This window comes from Equus przewalskii, chromosome 6 (assembly GCF_037783145.1).
Source record: "Equus przewalskii isolate Varuska chromosome 6, EquPr2, whole genome shotgun sequence".
NCBI classification, from domain to species: domain Eukaryota; kingdom Metazoa; phylum Chordata; class Mammalia; order Perissodactyla; family Equidae; genus Equus; species Equus przewalskii.
In genome coordinates, this window is record NC_091836.1 from 82,349,302 (window position 1) to 82,374,329 (window position 25,028).

At 49.0% G+C, this 25,028-nt stretch overlaps 1 protein-coding gene across 50 annotated transcripts in view; it reads left to right on the forward strand.

The window, feature by feature from the left end:
• Positions 1-25,028, forward strand: part of BMAL1 (basic helix-loop-helix ARNT like 1) — a 103,521-nt gene that overhangs the window by 60,728 nt on the left and 17,765 nt on the right. For 11 of the 50 annotated variants that reach the window (XR_011541206.1, XR_011541208.1, XM_070624339.1 and 8 more), the window contains 9 exons: positions 6,054-6,181; positions 9,223-9,340; positions 10,645-10,791; positions 13,080-13,118; positions 13,408-13,449; positions 14,821-14,978; positions 16,730-16,809; positions 21,920-22,012; positions 23,111-23,228. Coding sequence is in view for 43 of the 50 variants with exons in the window: in XM_070624339.1 (XP_070480440.1) it covers positions 10,652-10,791; positions 13,080-13,118; positions 13,408-13,449; positions 14,821-14,978; positions 16,730-16,809; positions 21,920-22,012; positions 23,111-23,228 (670 nt within the window). In the remaining 7 variants the exon portion in view is untranslated. Of the gene's footprint in view, positions 1-4,597; positions 4,713-6,053; positions 6,182-8,748; positions 8,895-9,222; positions 9,341-10,644; positions 10,792-11,330; positions 11,352-11,541; positions 11,646-13,079; positions 13,119-13,407; positions 13,450-14,820; positions 14,979-16,729; positions 16,810-21,919; positions 22,013-23,110; positions 23,229-25,028 lie in introns of those variants that run through there. The other 39 variants (XR_011541205.1, XM_070624320.1, XM_070624328.1 and 36 more) reach the window with 10 other exon arrangements.

A 25,028-nucleotide genomic window follows, 5' to 3' on the forward strand; every position in this document is an offset into this window, starting at 1 on the left:
GGGCTGTTTTCAGAGGAGCTGAGAGGCTGATGGAGCCATGCCAGGCGCCTTCTGGCGAGAAAGTCGGCAGGGCAGAAGGGCAGGCAGGATCCGGGAGGGATCCTTAATCCTGAAGGGTTTTGCAGAGCATGGTTCCCCATAGCGTTCGCCCCTAACCTCTGTCTTTTGGATGTTAGATGAAGAAAAGCGCCTGGATGAGCACACGCGGGCATTGGAGGCCCCGCTGCTTCTGGGCCATCACTGTCCCTGGGCTGTGTGTAAGGTTCCGACAGACCCTGCGGAAGAGAAAGCCGGCCGCTTGACCCAGCCTTCCCTGTACCTCTTTGGCCATTGACTTTTCCCCTGTGTAACATCACTGAAATCTCGTGGAATCCGAATTCCGTGACGGGCCTTTGGGAAGTGCTGGTTTGAAGAATATTTAAGCCCTGCATACTCTGCAACGTGCCCACTTCTTATCTTGCATGGAGGCCGTGCTGTTTAGTGGAAAGACTATGGGCTTTCGATAGGCCTGACCTGGGTTTAAATCTGCCTTCCTATAAAATCAGCAGCTTGGTCAAGTTACCTAACCTCTCTGAAGCTCCGTTTCTTCATCTGTAAAGTGGGAGAGAGGACATCAGCCATCTTACAGGTGCTGTGATGGTTAAGTGAGAAGACAATCGTGGTTGACCCTTACAGAGGGCCCATTCTGTGCCACATACCCTTCTGAGCACTGTGTGCATCTCCTTTCCTCTCCACCCCAGCTCTGAGATGGGGAATGTTGTCATCTGTACCTCACAGGTCAGGAGCCCGTGACGCACAGTGTAAGTGTCGTGTGTTTGTGGGAGCTGACATTCGCATCCCAGGCACAATACACGGTGGCGTCAGGATTTGAAACCTGACTGTCATCTCTCAGCGGAGAGCATGCTCTTAAGCACTGGGTCATAAAGGGCCTGGGGCATTAAAAGCACGAAGTAGTATCGGTTCACTTTCCAGGGGGTTCATGGATGTTAAAGGGGGATCGCTCAGTCCTGAGACTCCAAGTCATTCTGCAGTCTTTTTAATCAAACGTCGTAGAGGAGTGATCTGACCTGCCTGTCTGCTCATTGCTGCCCTTGTGACCCTTCTGTTTATTCTGCCTCCACATCCTAATCCCCCTCCATTTGGGCACCTACTCACCTGTCAGCTGGAATTGGGCCACTTCCCACCCTTGTCCCATCAGTGGTCCATACATCCCCGTCCAGGACCAAGAGTCCTCCCAGAAAGCCCCGTGGGGCCACAGCTTCTTCCTCAAATTGTTCCCCTTCCTGTACTTCAGTGATAGAGCCAGCAAAGGTCTAAGAAGGCATTCTTTTTATCATTCACTCAACAAGCATTTACTGAGCGCCTTTGTTGCGCTAGGGGCACATCCTGCTGCGTGACTCTTAATTTGATCTCCGAAGCCCTCCAGGAGTCCTCAGCAGCCCCCCGAGACTGGAATTCTGGATACTCTCCTCCGTCAGTGGTGCTGGGGCTCTCGTTTTGATTCACAGAGTGCCCCAGGACTCACAAATCTGGCCCCCTGGGAGGCCCTCTCAGCTGGCCCCCCAAGGCTGCAGTTCCAAATGCAGTCCCCTTGACTTACAGGCTTCTCCCCCAGGCCCTGACGCCCACCGCAAAGACCGCTCTCCCCTGCTCAGAACACCCTTGCAACCACCCAGTCCACCAGGCAACCGTCGGCAGCACCTCATTCAGGTCTCGCCTCCTCCCTGGTCCCTTCTCCTTCCGATACCCCCCAGGCTCCAGCCCATAGGCTAATTATTTTCCCCCTCTCTTCTGCTCGGGTACCTTACATATGCCCCACAGCTAGAAAAAGGGCACTCCTTCCTCAAGACACTTGACTGCCACCTGCTGGAAGTTTGTCATAATGGCTCCACAAATCTCTGCCACTTAAGAGAAGGCACGTCCTGCGGTTGTGCAGTGCGCTGCTCTCACAGCTGGAAGCACAGCCCTGCCTATCGCAGTGACCATGCGGTCATGTCTTTATTTAAAGCCTGTCTCTCTGACCGGATTGAGAGAATCTTGAACAGAGGGACTGCTGGTTCCTCCCTGTGTCCCTGGTCCCCTGGCATCTGCTAGGGGCTGGAGAAATGCTTGCTGAATGATCCTGGTGCAAACACCTGTTCCCTTAGGTTAAAAGCGCCTAGTCTCACTGGGTGAATCTTCTCTAAATCCGTTGTTCAAAATAAGGTGACCAAGCTCCCCACAGGCTGCCAGAGCAACCAGGGAGGGCCAAGGTGGGGCTTGGAGGGACAGCGCCTGTTCAGCCTGTCGCCTGTGCTCGGAGGCCCCCACCATCTGCACAGAGCACGGCAAGTCCACACGCAATCCCTCAGTGACCCGGGTTGGCACCAGCACCACAGTGTGGAGAATGTGGAGAATGGGGCCAGCCCAGCTGCCACGGCTCTTGGACGGGAAGGGAAAGTGCTTCCCATCGCTGCTGTGTCCACGACCAGCTCCTTGCGGGTTGTGGGGATGCACAGGTGGCCACACAGGGGCCCTTCCCGGGGAGTTTGGGGTTTTGTGGGGAAGTCGATCAGATCAGTAAGCGTACAGCTCCTAGACAGGGTAGTCAGCATGTTGATTCACCGTGGTCCATACTTTCCTCAGCCGTGGTCTTGTATTAAGGCACAACATTGAAAGCCACTACCCCAGTCACACCCTGGGCTTCACAAAGTGGTATTAACAGAACACCATCCAGCTGTCACACCTGGGGGTGGGGGCTCAAGGGGTGACAGGCTTTCACTGGGGTCCCATTTTAAAAAGGGGGAAGCTCTCTGTTCTTTCACAAAGCTTGTTTCCCCAGAGCAACTCCATGCAGCATTGTCAGGTCCCACAGAGAGAGCCCCCGGCAGATGCCCCTCCTTGCTCAGTCTGTGCTAATCAACTAACTGAGACACCTGCCCGCCCGGTGAGGGCTGAGCACTTCCCTCTCTGCCCTGGCTGCCAGGAAGCCGAGAGACCACGTGTTGGCTCAGTTTCTGTAGCTTTCCTGAACCCGATGCTCCTTCTTATCGGTTCCCCTCACGCCGGCCCCAGGGTGTTTGTTTGGGGTGTTTGTCTTTTACTTTGTGGGGCTGGTTTGGAGGCATGACCAGCAGCGGTGTGGCAGGTAGACGAAGAACCAACAGTGAGCAGGCACACCTGGGTTCCTGTCCCCACCTGCTAGCTGAGTCATCTTACGCAAGGTAACTTTGCCTCTTCAATCCTTAGTTATTTACCAGGAAAATTGGGATAATGATCACAGTTAACGGACAGTTTATTTCGAAGATTAGGCTAGTGCGCCGTGAATGCCACTGTCCCTTTTCCCTCTCCCAGATCAGGCTTGCTCTGTGGCTCCAGGATCCTGTCTGTGTTCCCTTCCTCCTGCTCGTGCCAGGATGCTTAGGAGGGGTGATGCAGTGGTAAGAGCTTGGCGACCACCCTCCTGGCTTGTCTGGGACAGAAGGGTTTCCCGGCTGCAGGGCTTTCAGTGCTAAAATGGGGAGGTCTGTGCAGAGGCGTGGTCACCCTAGAAATAAACCCCCTTAGCATCTCAGGGGCCTCCAGCTGCAGAGGTTTATTTCTCCCTCGGGCTGCTGTCTGCCCGGGACCTTGGCTAAAGGAGGAGCCTCTAGCTAGGAAACCGCTGGTTGCAGCGCCGACAGAGGAAGGCATTGTAAAGGTTCTGTTGGAAAGTTGCGCTGTCCTGTCTGCTCACATTCACCAGTCAAGGCGAGCACGTGGCCAGGCCTGACACGGGGTGGCCCACAGGGAGGGGCAGCTAATAGTTTGAACCTTAATACACGCTCCCCTTTCTCTTCTTGTAGCATTTTGGGGTGCTGGGGCAGGGAGGAGGGAAAGGAGCGATGCTTGGTGTGCAATTGGAGGTCTTCGATGTGGTCGTCTGCCTGTAGATGGGGCGGCCTCGCCCTGCTCTGTCAGAGGAGCAGCTGTGTCTCCTTTGGTGCCTGACTGTGGCTCACCCTCCCTCTTCTCAGTGCTGAGGCGTCTCTGCGGGGCAGCCTGGGCTGTGACACTCTCCCAGCCCCCTCCCTCCTTCGGGTGGAGCCCCTGATATCCTGCTCCCTGTGCTCCAAGGAGCTCAAGGGGACTGAGGTGGGACAGAGTGTGCCCCAAGTTCTCCCTTCATGCCTTGCTTTATCTGGCCACCCAGCAAGGCCCCTCCCACCTTTGGGAATCTCTAGCTCAGAAGCGGGCCCACAAGTGGCCTCCAACTCCAGGAGCACAGGCCAGGCTCTCCCAGGAGTGTCCTCACTCTGTGTCACTTGGATGGCAGCCCCAGGGCTGGCCCTGAGCTCCTCTCAGCCAGGGCCCCTCTCCCAGGCACCTTCAGCCCATGGCTCAGCTCTCTTTTGGAAGTCGTTAGCACAGAAAGAGGTTTTTTTTGTTTCTTTTGTTGTTTCACTTATTGTCTTACATTTAGAATACTTTCTTGGAGAGAAAACAGTTTTCCAAAAATAATTGTGTCACAGCTGACTTCATCTAAGTTTCAGGGGAGTAGGGGAAAGAGAAAGATGAGGCATGCACTGGGGGACACCTCACAATAAGATCACAGTGGGGGTGGGGGCAGGCAGAAGGCAGAGAGAGGCCGCAGGGTGGGAAGGGAAGGGCAGGAGCCACAGCGGGAGAGCCAGGGGGCTTCTCGGAGGAGGTGACAGCTGAGGGCACTTGAAAGGAAAGCAGGAGCTGAGCAGGTGATGAGTGGGTACGGGGAGTGTGGGCCCAGCTGAGGCCACGTGCTCCTGGGAATTAAGGATTTCGGGGGCTGGAGCGTTGGGCAGCAGGTGGAGGTTGGGCTGGAGAGTAAGGAGCTCATGGCAGCAGTCTGGTGTTTCCTGTTAGGGGGTTTGGTGATGTATCTGGAAGGCTTGGGGCTGAGCACTGGAGCCGCTGAAGTGTTTTAAGTAAGGGGATGACCTGTCTCTCCCACAGTGAGGAGGGCGCGAGGCTGGAGAGGACAGGGGCCGTGACCAGTGCTTCCCCGGGGCTGGGCGTCCCTTTGCCGCTGCCGTCTCACTGGGGGCTGAGGGCCTGGAAGGCTGAAACTCTGGTGATGTTGTTTGTACACGCCCAGACCATGGAGATTTCCGAATCCGACTGCAAAGAGGAATACACTGGGCAGACAGATCCCCTTCTATCCCTGGATATTCCCTCAAAGACCCTTATTGTGATGAAGGCTGAGATAGATGGCAGGAGCTAGCTGGGGGAGCGTCAAGCGCCTGGAGTCTTGCTCCCGAAAGGTCAGGAAGCTGCCGTCAGAGCCCCTTCCAGACACAGGGACTCCGAGGGCCGGCGGGGACGGTCACGGAGCGCCTCTGGGGATGGCTGTCTCCTGAGCCCGTGTGCGCCAACCCCCTGAGGTTCTCACGCCTTCTTTACACGTCCCTGCTTGCTCCCGGCAGCGTCAGGGGTGGGCCTGCCGCATCACTTTGTTTTGGCCTGTTGTTTTCTGGAGACTATGTCTGCTGTTCCTCGTTGTCTGAGTTTAGGTAACTGACCGACAGAGAGAGTTGAGTGCTGTGGTGGCGGTCAGTGGCTTCTCCCACTCTCGCTGTGGCCTCGGCTTGTTCCGTTGCCTCTGTCTACCTCAGTCCCCTCACCTCACCGGTAGAATGAAGAAAACAATAGCATCTACCTCACAGAGTTATTTTCAGGTTGAAATGAGTTATAAATGCAGCAAGAGCAGGGCCTGACGCCAAGGACACACCCAGTAAGTTCCACTATGATAATTGCTTGACCCAATAGAAGAAATGGAAAACACAATTATCTTCCCTCTCTTAAGGCCGTGTCCAAGAATCCGTGTTTAGTAACTTAAAATGCATTGTTTTCCCAGGAAACGTCTCCTGTCAGATTCCTTCGCGTGTTTGCACTTGAGTGTCACAGGCGGCCGAGGGCTGGGGCTGGGGTCCGCCGCCATGACTCCCGTGGTGAGGAGTCACGAGCCAGCTCCTCCGTCTCCCTTAGTGATAGATTTTTAAATTGATTTACCCAAAGCGACCTGTCTGGGTTTTCTTTTCCTGTGGGCCCCACTGTAGGTTTCTAGAAGAAGTTGACTGCCTGAAAGGAAACTACAAAACATGAACATCGCTTTGAGGTGACCAGCAGGTCCAGTGGCCCCTTGCTCCTCCCCAGGTGGATCTGAGGCTTAAGAACTGTAACTCAGGTAACGAATGAATCCTTTCCTCCCGCCCCCCCACCCCAACTGCTGTCATTAGCAGCTTGGATGGTGGTTCTTCCTACAGGAGTTGTGGGATATTCCGCCTCATGCAGTTGTCTCTCTGTTCAAAGAGAGGGGGTGGGGGCTGGAGGTGGCACCCCCTGTCTGACATGCAGCCCAGAGGGGCCCCAAGACCCTGAGGGAAGGGCTCTGTACTCACTCCTGGCCCTACTTCTCTTAATGTCAGTAATAGTGATAACAACAACAGCAGACACCAGCAGGGCCCTCAGTGTGATTAATGGTGATAAAATGCTTCTTGAAGGATAAATCTGGGAGAATAGCCAGGAAATTTCTGAAAATGAAGAGTAATGAGAAGGAAAGGATTGTTCTATCAGATATTAAAATGTATTATAAAGCCACAATAATAAACAGTGTGGTACTAGAATGGAAATAACTGGATCAAAGGAACAGAATAGAAAGTCCAGAAATAGGCAGTAAATCAATAAAGGTGGCACTTCAAATGATTAGTGACAGGACGTGTGGTCTGCTCAATGTTTTGGACCACTTGTCTATCCATTGGAGGGAAATAAATTCCCAACCTTAGGTAGTGTACCAAAAATAATTTCAAAGTGGATTAAAGAGCTAAATTAAAAAATTAAATTATAAAAATATTAGTAAAGAGAATATTTTTATTATTTTTGGGGTGAGACAAGGCTTTTTAAAACATGTCACTTTTAGTACCACATTCAACACGTAAGCAAAGTTAGAAGGCAAAAAGGGGGGAAATATTTACAACATCTGTGATGAGCAAAGAATATTCCTAATATGCAAATGTATTTACTCATTCATTAAACATCTATTTATTGATACTATTTGCTAGGACGTCCTCTAGGCACTAAGGGTGCGAGCATTAAACCAAACACAATCCCTGCTCTTATCCTTATGGTCTAGTGGAGCCAATAAGTAAAGAAAGAAGTAGGGGCCAGCCCGGTGGTGCAGTGGTTAAGTTCGCATGTTCCGCTTCTCAGCAGCCTGGGGTTCGCTGGTTCGGATCCCAGGTGCGGACATGGCACCACTTGGCAAAGCCATGCTGTGGTAGGTGTCCCACGTATGAAATAGAGGAAGATGGGCATGGATGTTAGCTCAGGGCCAGTCTTCCTCAGCAAAAAGAGGAAGATTGGCAGTAGTTAGCTCAGGGCTAATCTTCCTCAAAACAAAAAAAAAAGAAAGAAAGAAATGGTTGTAGGCCAGATTTTGACAAAGGCTATGGAGAAAAATTAAGCAGGGCAGACGTGGCTAGGAAAGGTTGGCAGGGGGTTGTGTTATGTGGATATTTAGGGAAGCTTCACTGATGAAGTAAAACTTGAACAGAAATATAAAGGAAAAAGGGGAGAAGTAGTTAAATTCTCGATGTTTTTTTGAGCGTCAAGCTGGTAGGAATTGCTGATGGATTGGATGCAGGTTGTGACAGAAAGAAAGAAGTTGGGGTGACTTCTAGGTCTGGGGCCTGAAGCAAGCAGCAGGACTGAAATGCTGCTCATGGACATGAGCGTGACTAAGAGGCTTGGCTTGGGGCGAGCGGGGTGGGGTTTGGTTAGGGCTGTTGCAGTCTCAGGTCTCTGTCGTCTGTTCAGAGGGAAATGCCAGGAGACGGTTGGTTATACAAGTTTGGAATTCAGGGAAAGGTCCAGGCTGGAGGTGTAAACTGAGGAGTTGTCATAGCATAGGCAGTATTTAAAGCGATGAAACTAGACAGGTCTCCTAGGGAATGAGTGCAGACAGGGAAGAGGTCCCCGACATCCGTGGGACCCTCATTTAGAGGTGAGGGAGATGAGGAGGAACCAGCTACAGGAGCGGCCACTGCAGGAGGAGACCCATGAGAAGGTGGCACCTCCGAAACCGGAACCCAAGGAGGAGGAAGAAGTCAGCTCCATCAGATGGGGCCGCACAGGAAGGGAGCAGAGAACCGGCCGCTGGAGTCGGTGTTCCGGAGGCTGCTGATGAACCCAGCAGGGGCTGTTTCTTTGGAGTGATGGGGACAAAAGCTCCACTGGAGTTGGTTATAGAGAGTCAGAGGAAAGGACTTGGAAACAGAGAAATGGGGCAGTAACTGGAGAGGAATGGGGTTTAAAAGCGTTTTTATTTTTTTCCCCATGTTGAGCATTGTTGCAGTGTGCTTTTTAGCCTAATGGGAATGATCCAATAGAGTGGGGACAGTGGGTACTGCGTGCAGGATTGGGGCAGAGAAACTTCTGGACTGATGTCTTGAGCGGTGAGAGAGGATGGAGCTAGCATGCGTTGACGGGGGTGTCCTGGCCACGGCATCCAGGAATGCCGGCAGATGTGGTCGCTGGCCTCTCAGTGAAGTAGAAAGCAAAGTTGTCGGCTGTGAGTGAGAGTCAGGGAGACATGAGAGGTTTGAGGAGAAAGGAGAAAGGGCGCTGTCTTCCACAGCAGCGTGGGAGAATAAATGGAACAGGGGAGTCCAGGATCGCCGGCCACCCTGGGCTGCTAGGTGAGAGGGCATGGACTAAAGTGAGAACAGTGAGTTCGCTGTGTTTTCCTCCTGCCAGGTTTGGGTGCCCAGGAGAACATGAGTTAGGAGGCCCATCGACACCAAAGACAACGTGGTAGAAACACAGAACCTGAGTAGGCATAGAGGGAGACCGAGAAGTGCCTATAAATGCAGGAACACATCCGGAATAGCTTAAAAATACAAGTAAGAGCAATGAGGTTTGGTTTTTTCCCCCTTCAGATGGACAAGAGCTCTTGTTAGGGATGTAAATTATTGGAGCTTTTCCAGAGCACAGTGTTTTAGTATCAAACATACAATATGTGTCCGCTTCTGACCTGTCAGTCCTACTTTTAGAAATTTGTACTAAGAGATAACAGCTCAAATGCACAGAGAGAAACGCACAAAGATGTTCACGCCAGCAATGGGCATGGAAGTGAAAACTTGGCACACCCCTAACCAGGAGGGCCATTTCCCTAATCTGTGGCATAAAGCGATGGTGAAAGAAGAGCTCACACTCACCTCTGCTTTGCAGATGAAGAAACTCGGGCCCAGAGTGAGGGAGTGAGCGCCCCGTCACATCACGTGGAGCACAGGCCCTGACGCGGCCAGTGCGCAGCCCTCTTCAACTTGCAGTTGGAGTCCCTGGCAAGGTACTGGTCAGCCTCTTTTTTGGGCCAGCTTACTTCCTCCTTTTAAAAGACAAATTCTCGAAATGTGTTGTAGATGTGTTTACAATGTCTTCATTTCATTATGTGAGGTTTTCCATGCATGGGATACTGCGTATGAAAGGACAGTGGGGGAAAACAGGGCAGACCGCTGGCCCAGCAGTAGACACGGACCATAGTTTCTTGACTCCCAAGTGGGACATATGGTCTGAGAAAATGTATTTCTTGCTTCCCTACGACTTTTACAAAAGTTGTAACAAAAATACAGAGACAACAATTAATTCCTATTTATGCATTTCATTGATCAGATTTATTGATTAGAAGGAAATAAAATTAGGATCGTCAGAGAGCATCTGGGACATTTGGTCCCCACCACCTGTAACTGCTGGAGCCTTGGGTTCTGGTTTAGTTCTGCCACATCCTAGCCCAGGGACCTAGGAGAAGCCACCCAGCTTCTTTGGGCTTTTGTGTCTTCATCAGAAAAGTGAGCGGGTGAACCTAAATTACCTATAATAATTCTTTTTTTTCTTTTTTTAAAGATTGGCACCTGAGCTAACAACTGTGGCCGATCTTTTTTTTTTTTTGCCTGCTTTATCTCCCCCAAGCCCCCTGGTACATAGTTGTATATCTTAGTTGCAGGTCCTTCTACTTGTGGCATATGGGACGCCACCTCAACGTGGCCTGACGAGCGGTGCCATGTCCGCATCCGGGATCTGAACCCTGGGCCGCTGCAGCGGAGCACGCGAACTTAACCACTCGGCCATGGGGCTGGCCCCTATAATAATTCTTAAGGTGGGGGCTGGCCCCATGGCCCAGTGGTTAAGTTCACACACCCCACTTTAGCAGCCTGGGGTTTGCTGGTTTGGATCCTGGGCGCAGACCTACACACCACTCATCAAGCCATGTTGTGGTGGCATCCCACATAGAAGAACTAGAAGGACCTACAACTATGATAGACAACTATGTACTGAGGCTTTAGGGAGAAAAAAAAAAAAGGAAGATTGGCAACAGATCTCAGCTCAGGGCTAATCTTCCCTCAAAAAAAATTAAAAAAAAAAAAGATGATTAACCTCACTTTCTCTGGAAAAAAAAAAACAACAACAAAACTCTTAAGGTAAGTGCGATGCTCTTTCCGTTCTGCCGTGTCTTGTTTCGGTTGGCTGGGTGAGAGATGTGTTGGGACCATAAACAAGCCCCACGTCCCTCTACAGCGCCACCTCGGCCCTCCGCCACATTCGGAGAGCACGTAGAAATAAATGCACCTCTGTGCCCCCTTGTACCAATTCCAGACCTCCAATGGCGGACCAGAGAATGGACATTTCTTCAACAATCAGTGATTTCATGTCCCCGGGCGCCACCGACCTCCTTTCCAGCCCCCTGGGCACCAGTGGCATGGATTGCAACCGCAAACGGAAAGGCAGCTCCACCGACTACCAGTAAGGCCTTTGGGGCTCGCCTTCCTCGTAGACTTGGTGTCTGTTCGTGGGCGCGGAACGTCTGGGGGCCGGCTCCTGCTCCTCCTGGAAGAAGGGATCCTCTTTGTGGAAAGGGATGGGAGTGAAAGATCCGACTCTCGCTGGCCGCACAGTTGGTTTTTCCTTTATCTTCCCCCTGGACTGCAGGCAGGAGGGAGCCTCCAGCACTGCTGAGGCATTTCCTTCCCCTCCCGTCCCCAGATTTCCACATCAAGAGAAAAAGAAGTGCCTCAAAGCCAAATTCTGCCTTTACCCCTTTCTTCGCTTTCCTTTGCTCCTTTGAGCAGGACAGCTCAGTCTGTGGATGTCCTGTCAATGGTGTCAGAGAGCTTCGCCTGGGGGCCTTTCTCTGAGGAAGACTTCAGTTCTTCATTATGTTTGCAGAATAAATAAGTAGAGCTCAGCCCTGGAAACAGTTTAGGAGCATTGATGTTGTCCTTAAACATTATTGAAATTAGCGTGTACCTGTTATATTAAATAGTATTTTTGTTTCTTTTTAGACTTGATGACTTTTCTTTTGAGTAAGTAAATTTTCACACTTACAGCCAACTCTTCTATATGTGTATATGTGTACCAACACCTAGGGGATAAGGCAGTGCAGACCTCTCAAAGGCACCTTCTGTTTTGTTGAGGCATCTGCGTGGAATCTTACCCAAATGTCCACTTAAGAGGTTTTCTTTTGTTTAATGAGGGAAAATCTCCAAGGAGGTCACCCCCCTCCAGCAGATGTCCTTTCTGCTGAAGTTCACAGGTCGAATTTGGGGAGCACAGTGGCTGGAGGTCAGATGCCCACTAGGAGATGCTATGATTAATCTGTAAGTTATCCCAGATGGCGAAGAGAGCAAACACCCAGGGGATGGAGAGCGGGTGTGAGGACTGAGAGGGTGTTCCCTAGCGGTAACTCCTGAGGGAGACCAGATCCCCTTGTCTCGGGCAGGTGCTAATGGAGCCATTGACATGTTGTGAGACCTCTGCTGTCTAGACCTGTGGTTTCCAACCGTGTCACCGTCCAAGACCTTCAGGTTTCCCTCATAGACCCCAGTTTGCAAATCTTTTGCAATTCATGGAGATCCTATTACTGAAGGAACTGTAACCCCTTTCTCTATTATTTTAATGTCCTGAAGTCATACCTCCCTGCCGGGTGAGCTTCTCTTCACCTGAGATGATCAGTTGGCCTCAGTGAACAGAGACAAGTCCAGATAAAAGGGGAGGGGGAGTTTTCGTTCTCCTGTGTGGCCTGTGTGATTTCCTCTGACCCTTAGGACTAGCCAGAGAATCTCTCTGCCTGTGAGGAAATCAAGGGCACCTGGTTGGGAACCACTGTTCTAGAACGCCCATGATGTAATTCAGAGCTCCTGAGAAAGCTGTTTTTGCCCTTGAGATTATGATGTGTGAAGGGCCATAATCCCTCCTTTCTTATGGGAGAGAGGAGAAAGGGGAGAGGCCCAGGTGGCGGTCAGTGCCCTCCTGATAAATTCAGGGGTGGAGAAGGAGGTGAGCTGATCCCAAGGGCTTTGGAATTCCTTCCTCTGAGGATTTCAGTCCCGAAACTCCAGAGGATTTCACTGAACTGCCAGGTGCCGTGAAGCTTGGATTCCAGAGGCTGTGAAGGGGTCAGATCCCTGCAGTGACCCAGGACCCTCTGTGGCCAAACAGGGTTCCACACCTGTCCGCCCCACTCCTCCCTCTCTCCCGATTCCTCGGGCCTAACTGAGAACCAGACAATGGGGATGGGCCGCAGTGCCTTTGCAAAGCTGCCTCAGGGCTCTGCTCCGTTAGTATTCGAGTCCCCCTCCTCACCTCGCCCCCCACCAAATATCTACGTGTATGCACACGTACATTTGACGCTTGATATTTTTTGCAAATTAATAAACTCCATTTATCCAGAATGATGGGGGGAGAAAGGTATTATCGTTATCTGGATATTCTGGTTAACTAAGTTTCCATAAATGATATATATATATTCCCAATTTTCAAACAGTCAAAATATGGTAAAATATGTTAACCTGCAAACTCCTGGAGACTGTGTATAACTTTAGTTTGATAATCTGGAAAACCAGTTTGACTCTTATAGGAGGTTCAAGTTGTTTTTGTTTGTTTGTTTGACTATTATACGTCAATAATCAATACGATGGCTATTTGAGCTTTCTAATTGCTTGGTTTCTGGATAAATGAGAGCCTTCCGTGTAATGGTAAGAAGCTATTTTGTGTGTCTTTCTTAACAGTCACATTCTCTTTTGTTTTTTCAGAGAAAGCATGGACACAGACAAAGACGACCCTCATGGAAGGTACCATGACCCTAGTTGTTTGAACTTCACTGTCCTTAGAGCCGTTTTCCTTGCAGGATTACACATTCTATCACTTAGTGCAGTTTCCACCCATGTTCTTGATGGGAGATAGGCAAGGAGGCTGTGAGCCCTTGGCCTCAAGACACTCTCACCCCAGCCCCCAATATGGTGCCAACCAAGACCCTTCTGTGTCGGGATGATAGGGGTTAAACAGGGAACAAAATAGAGATGTATAACTTTGCCATTAAAATCCAGAGGATTGTGTTGTCATCTTTTGCTTTTTTTTCAGGTTAGAGTACACAGAGCACCAAGGAAGGATCAAAAACGCCAGGTAGGCTTGGCCCTCTATAAACTGTCCTGGTTCTGGGCTCTTAGAGTGTGGTGAGGCGGCTCTGTGTGTCTGGGCCCCGTCTAATAGTCCTGCCGTCACTGTCACATCCTTACGAAATAGGGAAGGGGGTAGCGGGCCTTGGCTTGGTGTGGCCTTCTGCCCCTCACCCTCCAGCCTGAGCTGGCCTCCCTCTTTGCTGTCTTGCACGTTTAACCTGAAGGGGACTTCGGAGAAAATAAATCAAGGCTCAAGTTTTCCCCCAGTCTTGGCAGGTTCCTCCTTCCTGACTCGGCCCTCCAGAGGAGAACGGCTTGGTGATTCAGTTCTTGGGCGGCCCCACCCCTCGCCTCTGAAAGGGCCCTTATTGCCCTGCAAGTTGCAGCTGAAGGCCAGACAAGGCAGATGCTCTGCTCCCTTGAGTAGATTCTCTAACCCAGTCCTTCCTGCCTCCTGCCGCACTTGCTGACCCCTTTCCATGTGGGTCCTCAGCTCTCCTGCCATTAGCTCCAGGGCCATCTGAGGCTGTGTCCTGACACAGAACCAGGGGATGCAGAATTTGGCTGACCTGAGACTTCTAGCTTTTTCCTCGCAGACCAGCCTTGGCAGGGGGTCCCAGGCTCTGTTGCTATGGCAGCAAACTACATTTCCACTGTTGATGTATCCCCTTAGGGGCACGGTCACCAACGGCAGGTGTAGGCCAGCCAGGGAGAGAATGTACCAGTCAAAGTGTCATCCTGCCTCAGCAGGCAGCAACTCCTGGGAGGGAGGAGTGTGACCTTCTTCGAGGAAGCTCTTGGGGACAGATGTGGCATCTGCTCTATCTAGGTGGGGTCATGGTTGATCCAAGGCTGGCAGTGTTAGTGACTCAGTCACTAAGGAATCAACTATGTTAGTGACCTGCTGACTCGATCAGTGAGTCTCTGACAGGCTACACAGCGGGCTTCTCACAAACCTCAGAGCCAGCTCCCTGGGGACCATGGGGCCCTTGCTGATTGCTGATCTTGATGCTTTGTTCTTTGAGACCTCCAGCTCCCTTCTCTTTCTTTCCACCCTCATCTTCAAATCTAACTTTACAGAAGCCGAGAGGAAAAGAAATGAGAAGTTAACAATACAGTTTACTCTGAAAAGACAATTTTTGTACTATTTCTCCTTAATTCTAAGCATGATATAAGCATAAAAGAAACTCATACTGACCTGGCAGTGAGGCCACTTTTGGTGACTTTAGTAAAAAAAGTGTAGTTTGAACCATTCTGCACATTCTAAATTTGCCCTGTCAGATGAATATTGAAATCAATTATAACTTATTTTTGTCATGGTCTCCTTGATGCTCAGTTATATTTTATAGAAGTCATTTTTTATATTGTTGTTCAGGGAAGCTCACAGTCAGATTGAAAAGAGGCGTCGGGATAAAATGAACAGTTTTATTGATGAATTGGCTTCATTGGTACCAACGTGCAACGCAATGTCCAGGAAATTAGATAAACTTACTGTGCTGAGGATGGCCGTTCAGCACATGAAGACGTTACGAGGTGAGACCCTGAGCCTTATTGTCCTTTATGCCCTTGCCCACACTTGTTACCGCCCTTGCCTAGAATGTTCCTCAGACCCTAAGGCAAATGTTTATGACTTGCAAATGTGTAGCCTTGAGCAATATGCCTAGAATTTTCACCAATAAACATGATGCCAAGTGGAGTGATTATTGAGCTTATGTGAGTATCAAGATGCGACTTTGCAGCCCCACATCCCCAGAGGGCAGAGGCTGGGTATGTAATCAGGCTACAAGCGTATCAGAGAGGACACCGCTGATGTCCCAGCTTGCGTATGTGTGTGCCTGGACCCCACCCGGACGATAATCAGCATCAGAAATGCAGGTGCACTTGGTGACACAGAAAAGTCGGTTTCAGTTTTTAAGAGGAAAATTCGTCATGGTTCATTTGAAGAGTGAGTCACTCGCTGATGGTTCTTGCTGCGTTTTATTGTCAGGAATGAACACTGATAAAATTTTCATCTTCCTGGAATTTTCCCAAGCCAGATAGATTCTTTATGAGGGAGGCAGTATTTTCCTTCTTTTCTGAGTGTGGGGAGGGTGAGAAAACAGAGGCAGAAATGTGGAAGTGACTTACCCAAACCACCGGAGAAATCTGAAACATATCAGACCTTTTAGTGAATCCTGTTCCTGGAATTTTCCACAGCTCATCTTGGACTATTTGAGGAAATTGGAAAGTGGGCGCTCAGTCAGATCTCTGACCTGCGTGGTAAAAGAATTGCATCTTTTTATTTGTATAAAGCACCAGACATAAGAAGCTGGTTTTGTCTGAGTGTTGATCATTATTCAAAAATATAAATGTTGTATCCTGTGCTTGGAGAATGGCATTTAAAAATTATTATTAGCGAAGGTGGTAGAGATTAAATTGTTATAAGCTAATTTCTCTTAAATTGAAAGGAAACGAGTGGCAAATCTCGAGTTATCATAGAAAGCAAGGATGTGGATCAGTCATCCGCGCCTTGTTAGTTGATCTGAAAGTCACGGACACATTCCGTTTCCCTCCGTGCCTCTGGTTCTTTGAATTGTTATGGCTCCGTTCCATTTTATCTCTTCACTGTTCTACTAACCATTCTGCAGATTCCAAGTCATTGACTGCTGGCGTTTTTCTCTAAGTCATTGTTCTCCTGAAAGATGCCACACTGACAGCCTTTTAAACATAAGTCTTGTCCCCTTTCGGTCCTGGGAGCTCGAGTTGCATTTGCTGAAGTAATGCATTTCCCTGGGTTGCCAAGCTGCTTTAACCCCTCCCTGCTGAAGAGGGGCTCGCCCTCAGTGCCTGCTCCAATTTATTTACTCAGGGGCTGGCAGACTGGAGGATTTCCCCAGAACACGTAGAGTGGTGATGTGAGGGCCTCCTAAACAACCCATTTAATAGAGATCTTGAGAGGAGGGCACCCCCCCCGGGGCCTCCACCACTATGCTTCTAGAGCTGCCTTCTCTCTTAGAAGCAGACTTCTAACTCCCTTCTGTTATCTCCTGGTTTTCCCTGTAGTGACAAAAGCAAGCTTGTGAAGTTTCCTGTGGGCAGCAGGGTTCTTTTCAGTGGAATTCTCTTTGGCGTTACAGGATTCTGTCCAAAGCCGGATCTTGCCCTCTCAGTTAAGGAAAAAGACGACAAAATTGAAATCCCAGGGCGTGGGGAGTGGGCCGCCTCTGGAAGGTGTGAGGCAGTGAAGTGGAATAAGACATTTTCTGAATATAAAGTACCCCAGCTTTCTCTGTTCTCTCCCTAAGGTGCCACCAATCCATACACAGAAGCAAACTACAAACCAACTTTTCTGTCAGATGATGAACTGAAACACCTCATTCTCAGGGTATGTTGCAATTATGGGATTGTTGTACACATTTATTTTTACAGATTTCAGGTTAAGTACCGGCATGGGGGAATTTGATGTCTCAACACTGAGTTTTTAGGCCCACTTCCTCTTTCCGGTCTCTGCCTTCATCTTATTGTTCGGACAATCTTCACAGTCTTTCCTCGAGACCGTCCTCCTCCTCTTCTGTCCTTGCTTAGGCAAAAGTTAGAGGTCTATGCTACTGTGACTTGAAATCAGAAGAGGCAGGATTTTGTTAAAAATAGGAGGTAGTTAAGAATCACATTCCTGGGGGCCGGCCCTGTGGCCGAGTGGTTAAGTTCCCACGCTCCGCTTCAGCGGCCCAGGGTTTCACTGGTTCGAGGGCGCGGACGTGGCACCGCTCATCGGGCCACGCCGAGGTGGCATCTCACATGCCACAACTGGAAGGACCCACAACTGAAAATACACAACTGTGTACCAGGGGGGCTTTGGGGAGAAAAAGGAAAAATTAAAAAATCTTAAAAAAAAAAAAAAAAGGAATCACATTCCTGCATGAAGGTTTTAGAAACAGACTGAAACTTATAATAATTGAGAATTACTCTTATCCTCACTTAACCACCAGCACAGAAACATCCACCCAAATCTTTACACCAAGATCCCTTCAAAACGACAATACTTCCAAAAACTTTGTGGTTCAAGGAGGAAAATAAATGGAGGAGGCGATGCTTCCACCTGCTTGACTGCAACTCGACATTCGTCTTGCTAGTCTCTGCAGTGAGGGAGTTGAGGTGGCACCATGGGGACCTAGCTTCTGTGCAGAATTGGGTCTGTGCAAGGCTCCAGGACGTGCTCTGGTAGAGTGAGATTCATTTGGAAATGGAAGGGAAAGAAACCGAATTCAGAAATGTGTCCTTTTGCAAATCGTAAGAAGAAAAATAGAGAAACCTAACTAAAAGGAAAGATGCCTGCCCCCCGTCCCCACACAGCCAGGTTGACCTCGCTTGCTAAGCCCTCTACAAAATCTTGGCACCCTTATTTGAGCAGATGTTTGCAAAGCCCCAGGATAGAGGCTAGTCCAGCTGGACTTTTGCATTATCACCACCCATTTTCAGCGTAACCTGGCTCCTCTGTAAGTCTGGCCTGCCTGCTTACTCCAGTATCCTCTATCCGTCCCCTCATGATGTGCTATTTGAATTGGAAAGCTTTCACCTGCAAGGAACAGAAGACCTGATGAATAAGTAGGGTTTGTTTCTCAAGTACAGCTGGTCCTGGGGTAGGCTGTGCGCGGTTGGTGCAGTGGCTCAGTGCAGTCAGCTGGACCCTGGCTCTTTCTGTCTTCTCTTGCCACCATGCTGAGCCAGCATGCAGCTTGTTTCCTCAGTGTGGCAAGATGGCTGTGCCAGGGCTGAGTAGCCAGATCAGCCAGAAAAAAGGGGCAGGAGAGGCTCCAGGCCACGAAAGGCCTATCGGGAAAGGATCCACCTTCCTGGAAGCCCAGTAATGGACTTCAGCTTATCCAGAAGATGTCACCTGGTCACCCCTAGGTGCAGGGCAGGTTGCAGAGCAAGGATTTAGGTTTTCCAGCCTCCATAGTAGAGGCAGGCAAGAGAGAAGAAGAGGGTTGGGAATTGGCCCCCAACAGCATTTTCCACACACACTTTCCAGAGCCACAACCATTTGCTAGATTTCCCTCCAGAAGTGGTTCTCACAATCCAACACAGAACTTCAGCTGTGGTCCGGGTGGCCTGGGGTGGAGAGAGGCTGGTGCCCCCACTTGCCGTAGAAGCCAGCATATTAGTGCAACATTTTGGGCAGCTGTAATACTGCTCCTCCCCAGCTCTCTTGTACATGAATTATTAGAGGTTAGGACAGGTTTTTACCATCTTGCATAGGTCCAGTTTGTTTTTTCGAACTTCTCTTTTATCTCTGTCAAGATCTATTTATTGGCTGGTCCCACATTCTAGCTTGTCATTAGCGATGCTTCGAGGCTTCATGTGACTTGTAGATCTGATAGGCATGCCTTCTGTGTCTTTCATTTTCATTCATTCACTAACTCAACCAACACTTTTTGAGTTCTTACTGTATGTGCTTGGCACTGTTCTAGGAACATCCATCACTGATACACATGTTAGGGTGGGGCCAAGGCTTCCCAGCAAGTTAGTGATGGTCCTTTGGTTCCCCTCTCAGGGCACAGATATTCAGACCCAACTCTGCCCTCACCTCTCCATCCTTTTTCATACATATGTCCTTATCCTCAGGGAGAACTTGCTGAAGTTAAGATATAAACTATGTCTGTAGCATCTCTAGAGAAACCACCAGGCCGGCTTCATGGGTGTGCAACCTGTGCAGTCACACAGGGCTCAGCACTTGGTTTAATGCTCTGCTGTCACCATCTTAAAAAATCATAATTTAAAAAAATTTTTCTTTTTGGTGAGAACCATTGGCCCTGAGCTGACGTCTGTTGCCAGTCCTCCTATTTTTGCTGGAGGAAGATTGGCCCTGAGCTAACATCTGTGCCAGTCTTCCTCTATTTTGTATGTGGGACACCACCATAGCACGGCTTGATGAGTGGTATGTAGGTCCACGCCTGGTATCCAAACCCGCAAACCCTGGGCCACCGAAGCAGAGCATGTGAACTTCACTATGCCACCAGGCTGGCCCCCAAAATCATAGTTTGTGAACAGGGGTCCCTGCATTTTCATTTTGTACTGAGCCCTACAAATTATGTAGCTGGAATTGATTACCATCCTGGTAATTTGATGTTTTCAAGGAAAAAAAATACATATATATAAAATAAATATATATATATATTTATTATATATATTATATATATAAAATATATAATATATATATAAAACAAGCTCCTTTGGTAATAACAATGGCTTAATAATTTTTTTGTTGCTGCTTTTCTAAATAATTTCCTATCAGATGCCCACACTTATCAGGGTATAGAGCAGAGATTTTAATGCTATTCAAGCTAAATACTTCATCTTGGGCTTGCCGTTTCTGCTCTTCTGTTTCATACCACACTGATGGTGATTGTCTTCCCTGATGAAACTTCCCGTCCTCCTTTGGCACGTGTGGTGGCTGTGAAGTACTGTCCCATCCCTTGCCACTCCTAGGTGCCCATTTCGGCGGAATGTGCTTCAGCGGAAGGCGAGGTCGCTCAGAGGGTCTTTGAACAGTCTGGAGGCAGGAACTGGACTTCCACTTTCCTTGCCTACGTAGATCTAACTAATTGCTTCCTTGACTGAGACCTTTCAGAATATCTGTCTTTAACACATGGTGTGTCAGGGGGCACCCAACCTGATCAGTTTATAATGTCTAGATACTCTGCTCCCCCACGTTTTGAAAACTAGGCAGACCCTACCAGGGCTTGGCCACTATCAACCAACAGCCTTCGCCCCGAGAGCGAGCCTGACTGCCCTGTGGCCCCATGGTGCTCCTGGTGCTCTCACACCTCTGCTCTTCAGCTGTCCCTGCGGCCGCGGCTCCTGGCCCCAGTGGTGGTCAGCAGCCCAAGTGAAGCAGGGCCCCCCACACTGCCGTGTGCACTGGCCTTGGAACCTACTCTCTCTCCCCTGGATGTGCTGGAACCCACTTTGCTCGTGGCGTTGGTTCAGGCCTGACTCTGCCCAGCATTTCCTCCAGGATGTCACAGTCACCTTCTTCCAGGTACCTTTCATGCCACATCACTTCATCAATGAAAAGCCTCAAAACACTTCTCTTGTTCCCTGTAAGAATGTCTGCAAGGCAAGTGAAGAAGTCATTATTGCCCCATGTTTTGACAGAATGCAGCTTCCAGCTGGCGGTGCCTGGAAAGTCCCTTCCCCTCACTGCCCTCCGCTGCCCTGGGCCCGCTGAGAGGGCTGACTTAGGCGAGGATCATTCTGTCCCCGTCTGCCTGGGTGGCCTGCCAGCTTCTCCCCGCAGTAGTGATTCTGTTCCCCTCTTGCTCTCTTCTTTTATCCCAGCGCGACTACGTGAACCATTCTTTTCCCTTCTGGCACATGAATATGTTTCCTAATTTTTTAAATTAAACTATATCCTAAAGGCCCTTTTTGGAAAAGGGAGTGGAGTTTCTCTGTATTTTTCCAAAGAACAGACTAAGCACTAGTGAATAAAGCGAGATATTGACCCATGGTGTATTAGAAGTGTGGGAGCTGAATGTAAGAGCAAAGACATGATAGACTGGGGACCACCCTCCCCGTCGCTGGGGAGACCCCAGCAGGAGGTGAGTGGTTGTCCATCTGGAAAGTTGTGGATAGGATTCATGCACGCATAGACAAAATATTCTAGGCTCTCAGATATGATAGCTTTGGTATTTATCTGCTTCAGTCTGCCTAACAAATATTGTCCTTCTCTACACCTGTCTTTGTTGGCACTTTTGATTTTTACTTATATTGTGAAGAAGAGGTAAAAAGAACCTAAGGGGAAATTTGTGCTTTGCCTTCTTGTCTCACTTAGGATACAAACAGCCGGTGCTGGATAAGGGATCACACTTGAGAGCACTAGTTCTCAACGCTGTGAACGTTAGGATCACTTTGGGGAAGAAGTGGGGATAGAGTGGGGGTTAAAACAAGTGATCCAGCCCCACTCCAGACATCGGCATAAAAATACCAAACCAAAGCAAAACCCCACCCCTCCGAATCCTGAACCACAGTTCTGGAGACAGCTCCCTGTGCATGGAGATGTTCACATTGAGGACAGATGGCGGCCAAGATACTGGAGAGGGGATTCTGACCTTAAAAATTTTTTCCAGTGTCAGATTCTGTGATTTTACATAGAGTTATTATCATCAGAGCAATAAAATATGGCATCTCTGGACATTCACACAGTCAAAGGGGAATTCTTAAGCTGAATTCTACTTTGCAATAGAATTTACTTTAACTGGACTTTCCCCCGTGACCATTAGATGACACAGGTGTATATAGCTGCCTTAGAGAGAATGCTGTTATTCTCGTGAGGCGTTTGTTTTAAACATCCTGTTCTCAGGATGCCTGTGAAAGTGTCGAGTGCCCTTTATAGTGGCTGATACTTAGAAAATGAATCCTTATTTGCTATCAGAGTGATTACACATCATGTTTCTTGAAGTGTGAGAAATTGATTGTGCATTTCTCCTGATTAGGCAGCAGATGGATTTTTGTTTGTCGTAGGATGTGACCGAGGGAAGATCCTCTTTGTCTCGGAGTCTGTCTTCAAGATCCTCAACTACAGCCAGGTACTGCGCATGCACCTGTTAGTGGTGGGCAGCCTCACAGCAGCCTACTTTTCAGAATAATTATGGTATTCAAGTCACATGTGAAATGTTTAGATTGTCCCCCCACCCAATCCTTCTTCCAGAAAATTCTTTACTTCTTAATAGAGAAATGAATTTAAACTTAGAAAAACCTTTTAATATGTTCTATGTTTCCCCTGTTGGAAGGCTTGACTCTCCTCTCAGCAGCAGCTTTATAACTTTCTCATTGCTGTCAACTAAATATCCCACCATCATAGGGTGGGGGTGGAGGGCAAGGGGCTGTCGAGGAGGAAGAAAGGTAGGCTGATGATCCAATACCAGAGAGTAAGAAAACTGGGAATCCACCCAAACTGCACCTGCAAAGATGTGTCACCTATTAGCCTTGTCGAACCTCAACTTCCTAAATAAGATAAACATTTCTGGAAGGTTCTAGAGCAGAGCTTTTCACCTGTTATGTCCCTAGAGCTTCTGTTCACTCACTCGCCGATTCATTTATTCAATCAACATGCTGGTGTTTGCGTGGAAATCTGGTAAGGCAGAAGAATTGAAGAATCAAACTAACGTCTATATGAATTAGAAGTGAGGTGACCTCGATGTTTCCAAAGTGTTTTGCTCTTTTTAGTCTTAGAGCAAAGTTGTGGGGAAGTTGTTATGATCTCTGCTGATAGAGTAGGCTGTTGAGGCGCATGGTGTGACCCAACTCACATAAGAACAGAGAGGCTTAATGGAGCTCGAGTCGGAGCCCACGCCCCGCAGTCCTCCTGCTGGGGTCTTACAGGAATGTGTGCGCATCAGAAACAAGCAAAAAGGCATATCCACAGCTGAAAGGTTCTTGCCTTAGAGGAGCATGAACTATTTATATAATTGAGCCCTTTAGCCTCATGTGTTATCAAAACCAAACTCCTGATGCCTCATTTGCTGTCTCTATCCAGGCAGAGTGACTGGACATGTATACAGGTGCACATGTGAAATATCTGACATTGTCACGCTTCAAAATACAAAATAAAGGCAAAGCACCTGTTGGATAATTTATATTCCACATGCTGTTGACTTGGCATCTTTGACGTTTCACCCCCACAGAATGATCTGATTGGTCAGAGTCTGTTTGACTACCTGCATCCTAAAGACATCGCCAAAGTCAAGGAGCAGCTCTCCTCCTCGGACACCGCGCCGCGGGAGCGGCTCATAGACGCAAAAAGTGAGTGCGGGAGGCCGCCGCTGCTCCCCAGCCGCCATGCAGGCGCTGCAGCGCAGGGTGTGGGCCGTGGGCTGGGCCTCCGGGTCCTCCCTCTCTGCCCTTTAGCTGGGTCACAGGGGCTGTCTTTGGCTAAGTGGAATTATTTACATTCCTTTGTGTTTGTTTTGTTTTACATATAGAAGAAAAAACTCAACATTCAAATTCCTAGAGAGGAAAACAGCTTTGATTTGATTCTGTCTGATTTTTAGTCACTTTTTTTCAGAATCTAGAAATTCCCGGTTGTACACTCCTGAGTTTAAAGGGTTCACACCAGTTAGATATCTTCCCTCTGAAAAAATCACCACTCTTTATCTGAGTGCCACACGGACAGCCTCATGAAAGCAAGAAAACCTCAAGTGTAAATATGTTTCTTTGACCAAAGTGGTTCCTCGTTAGATTGGCTCCCCTCCTGGCTTCCTTCTTGCAGCACTGGAACCACCATTCACATTCCACCCCCAGCATCCGGCTCCTGCATCCCCTCCCTGTCTCCTGTGTGAGGCCCCAGTAGCACTCTTCTCCTTTAGTCCTGTGGGAGGCTGTGCACTCCAGCAGTTAAGAGTGTGGACTCTGAAGTCAGATTGCCAGGCTCATGTCTTAGCTCTGTCATTTACTAGCTGTGTGACCTTGAGCAAGTTACTTAATCTCTCTGTACCTCAGCTTCCTTATCTGCAAAATAGTACCTATTTCACTGGGTTGTTGTGCAGATTAAATATGTTAATCTACATAAAGCACATGGGACGGCTCCCAGCATATGGTATGCACAGTATCAGTGTTGGTATTCGCCTTGGCCCAGTGCATGGCCTACCTAGTTTCCTGCTTCCAAGCTCTCCATCTTAATCTCTGCAGGGAGATACCACAAAGGAATCTGCTTTAAAACATCCTCTTCATTAAGGCACTCCTCCTCTTCCTAAAAGTACAATGCAGACCCTGGTACCTGGCCCTGGCAATTTTTTAGTGACTTGAGAATAAGATGGATGATGTTTGGTCCTTGCCTTTAAGGCTCCTACCGTATAGTCAGGGAGACAAGGGGACAGAATACGTGCAGCCATCGAAAAAGTACCAGGCATAGAGAATGGATGATTAATTCTCATGTGGGCGTGGGGACAGGCATCACTGAATAGATGACAACTGAAGTGGATTTGAAAAGATGAATTAATGTTTGTGAGGTGGTGAAGAGAGGAAAAGAGCAAAGGAAATGATTGGTGGATGGGTGCAGAGGTGTGGTGCCATGTGGCCTGCTTGGCGCTGCTGGAGCAAAATATGCAGGGGTGGGGGAGGGCTGGACCATGAAGACCTTTCGTCCATGGGGACTCGGTGAAGGGCTCTGGTCTGGGCGGGGCAGGTGTGGGCTGGCGTTCTGGGGAAAACCACAGAGGTGGCCATGTGGGAGGCAGGTTGAGAGGTGAGACCCAGGAGGAGCCCTGCAGCGGCCACTCCTCTCACAGTTGCTCCCGTGATGGGCGGGGGACACTTATTCCTCCTGGGCGAGATCTGTCGACCCGGCTTCTGCACTGACAGGTAGCCGGTGTTGCTATCAGGATCACAGTCCTGCTTCTCCTCCAGAGACTCCAGTTCAGCTGATCTAGAACAGCACAGTCCAGTGGAAACATAATGCAAACCACAAATATGAGCCATATATGGGACTCGCAATTTTCTGGTAGCCACTTTAAAAAAGTAAAATAAATGTAAAATTAATTTTAATACTATGTTTAACATGCTAAATCCAACACGAGGGGTTTCTTTGGTACCACGTCTTTGAGA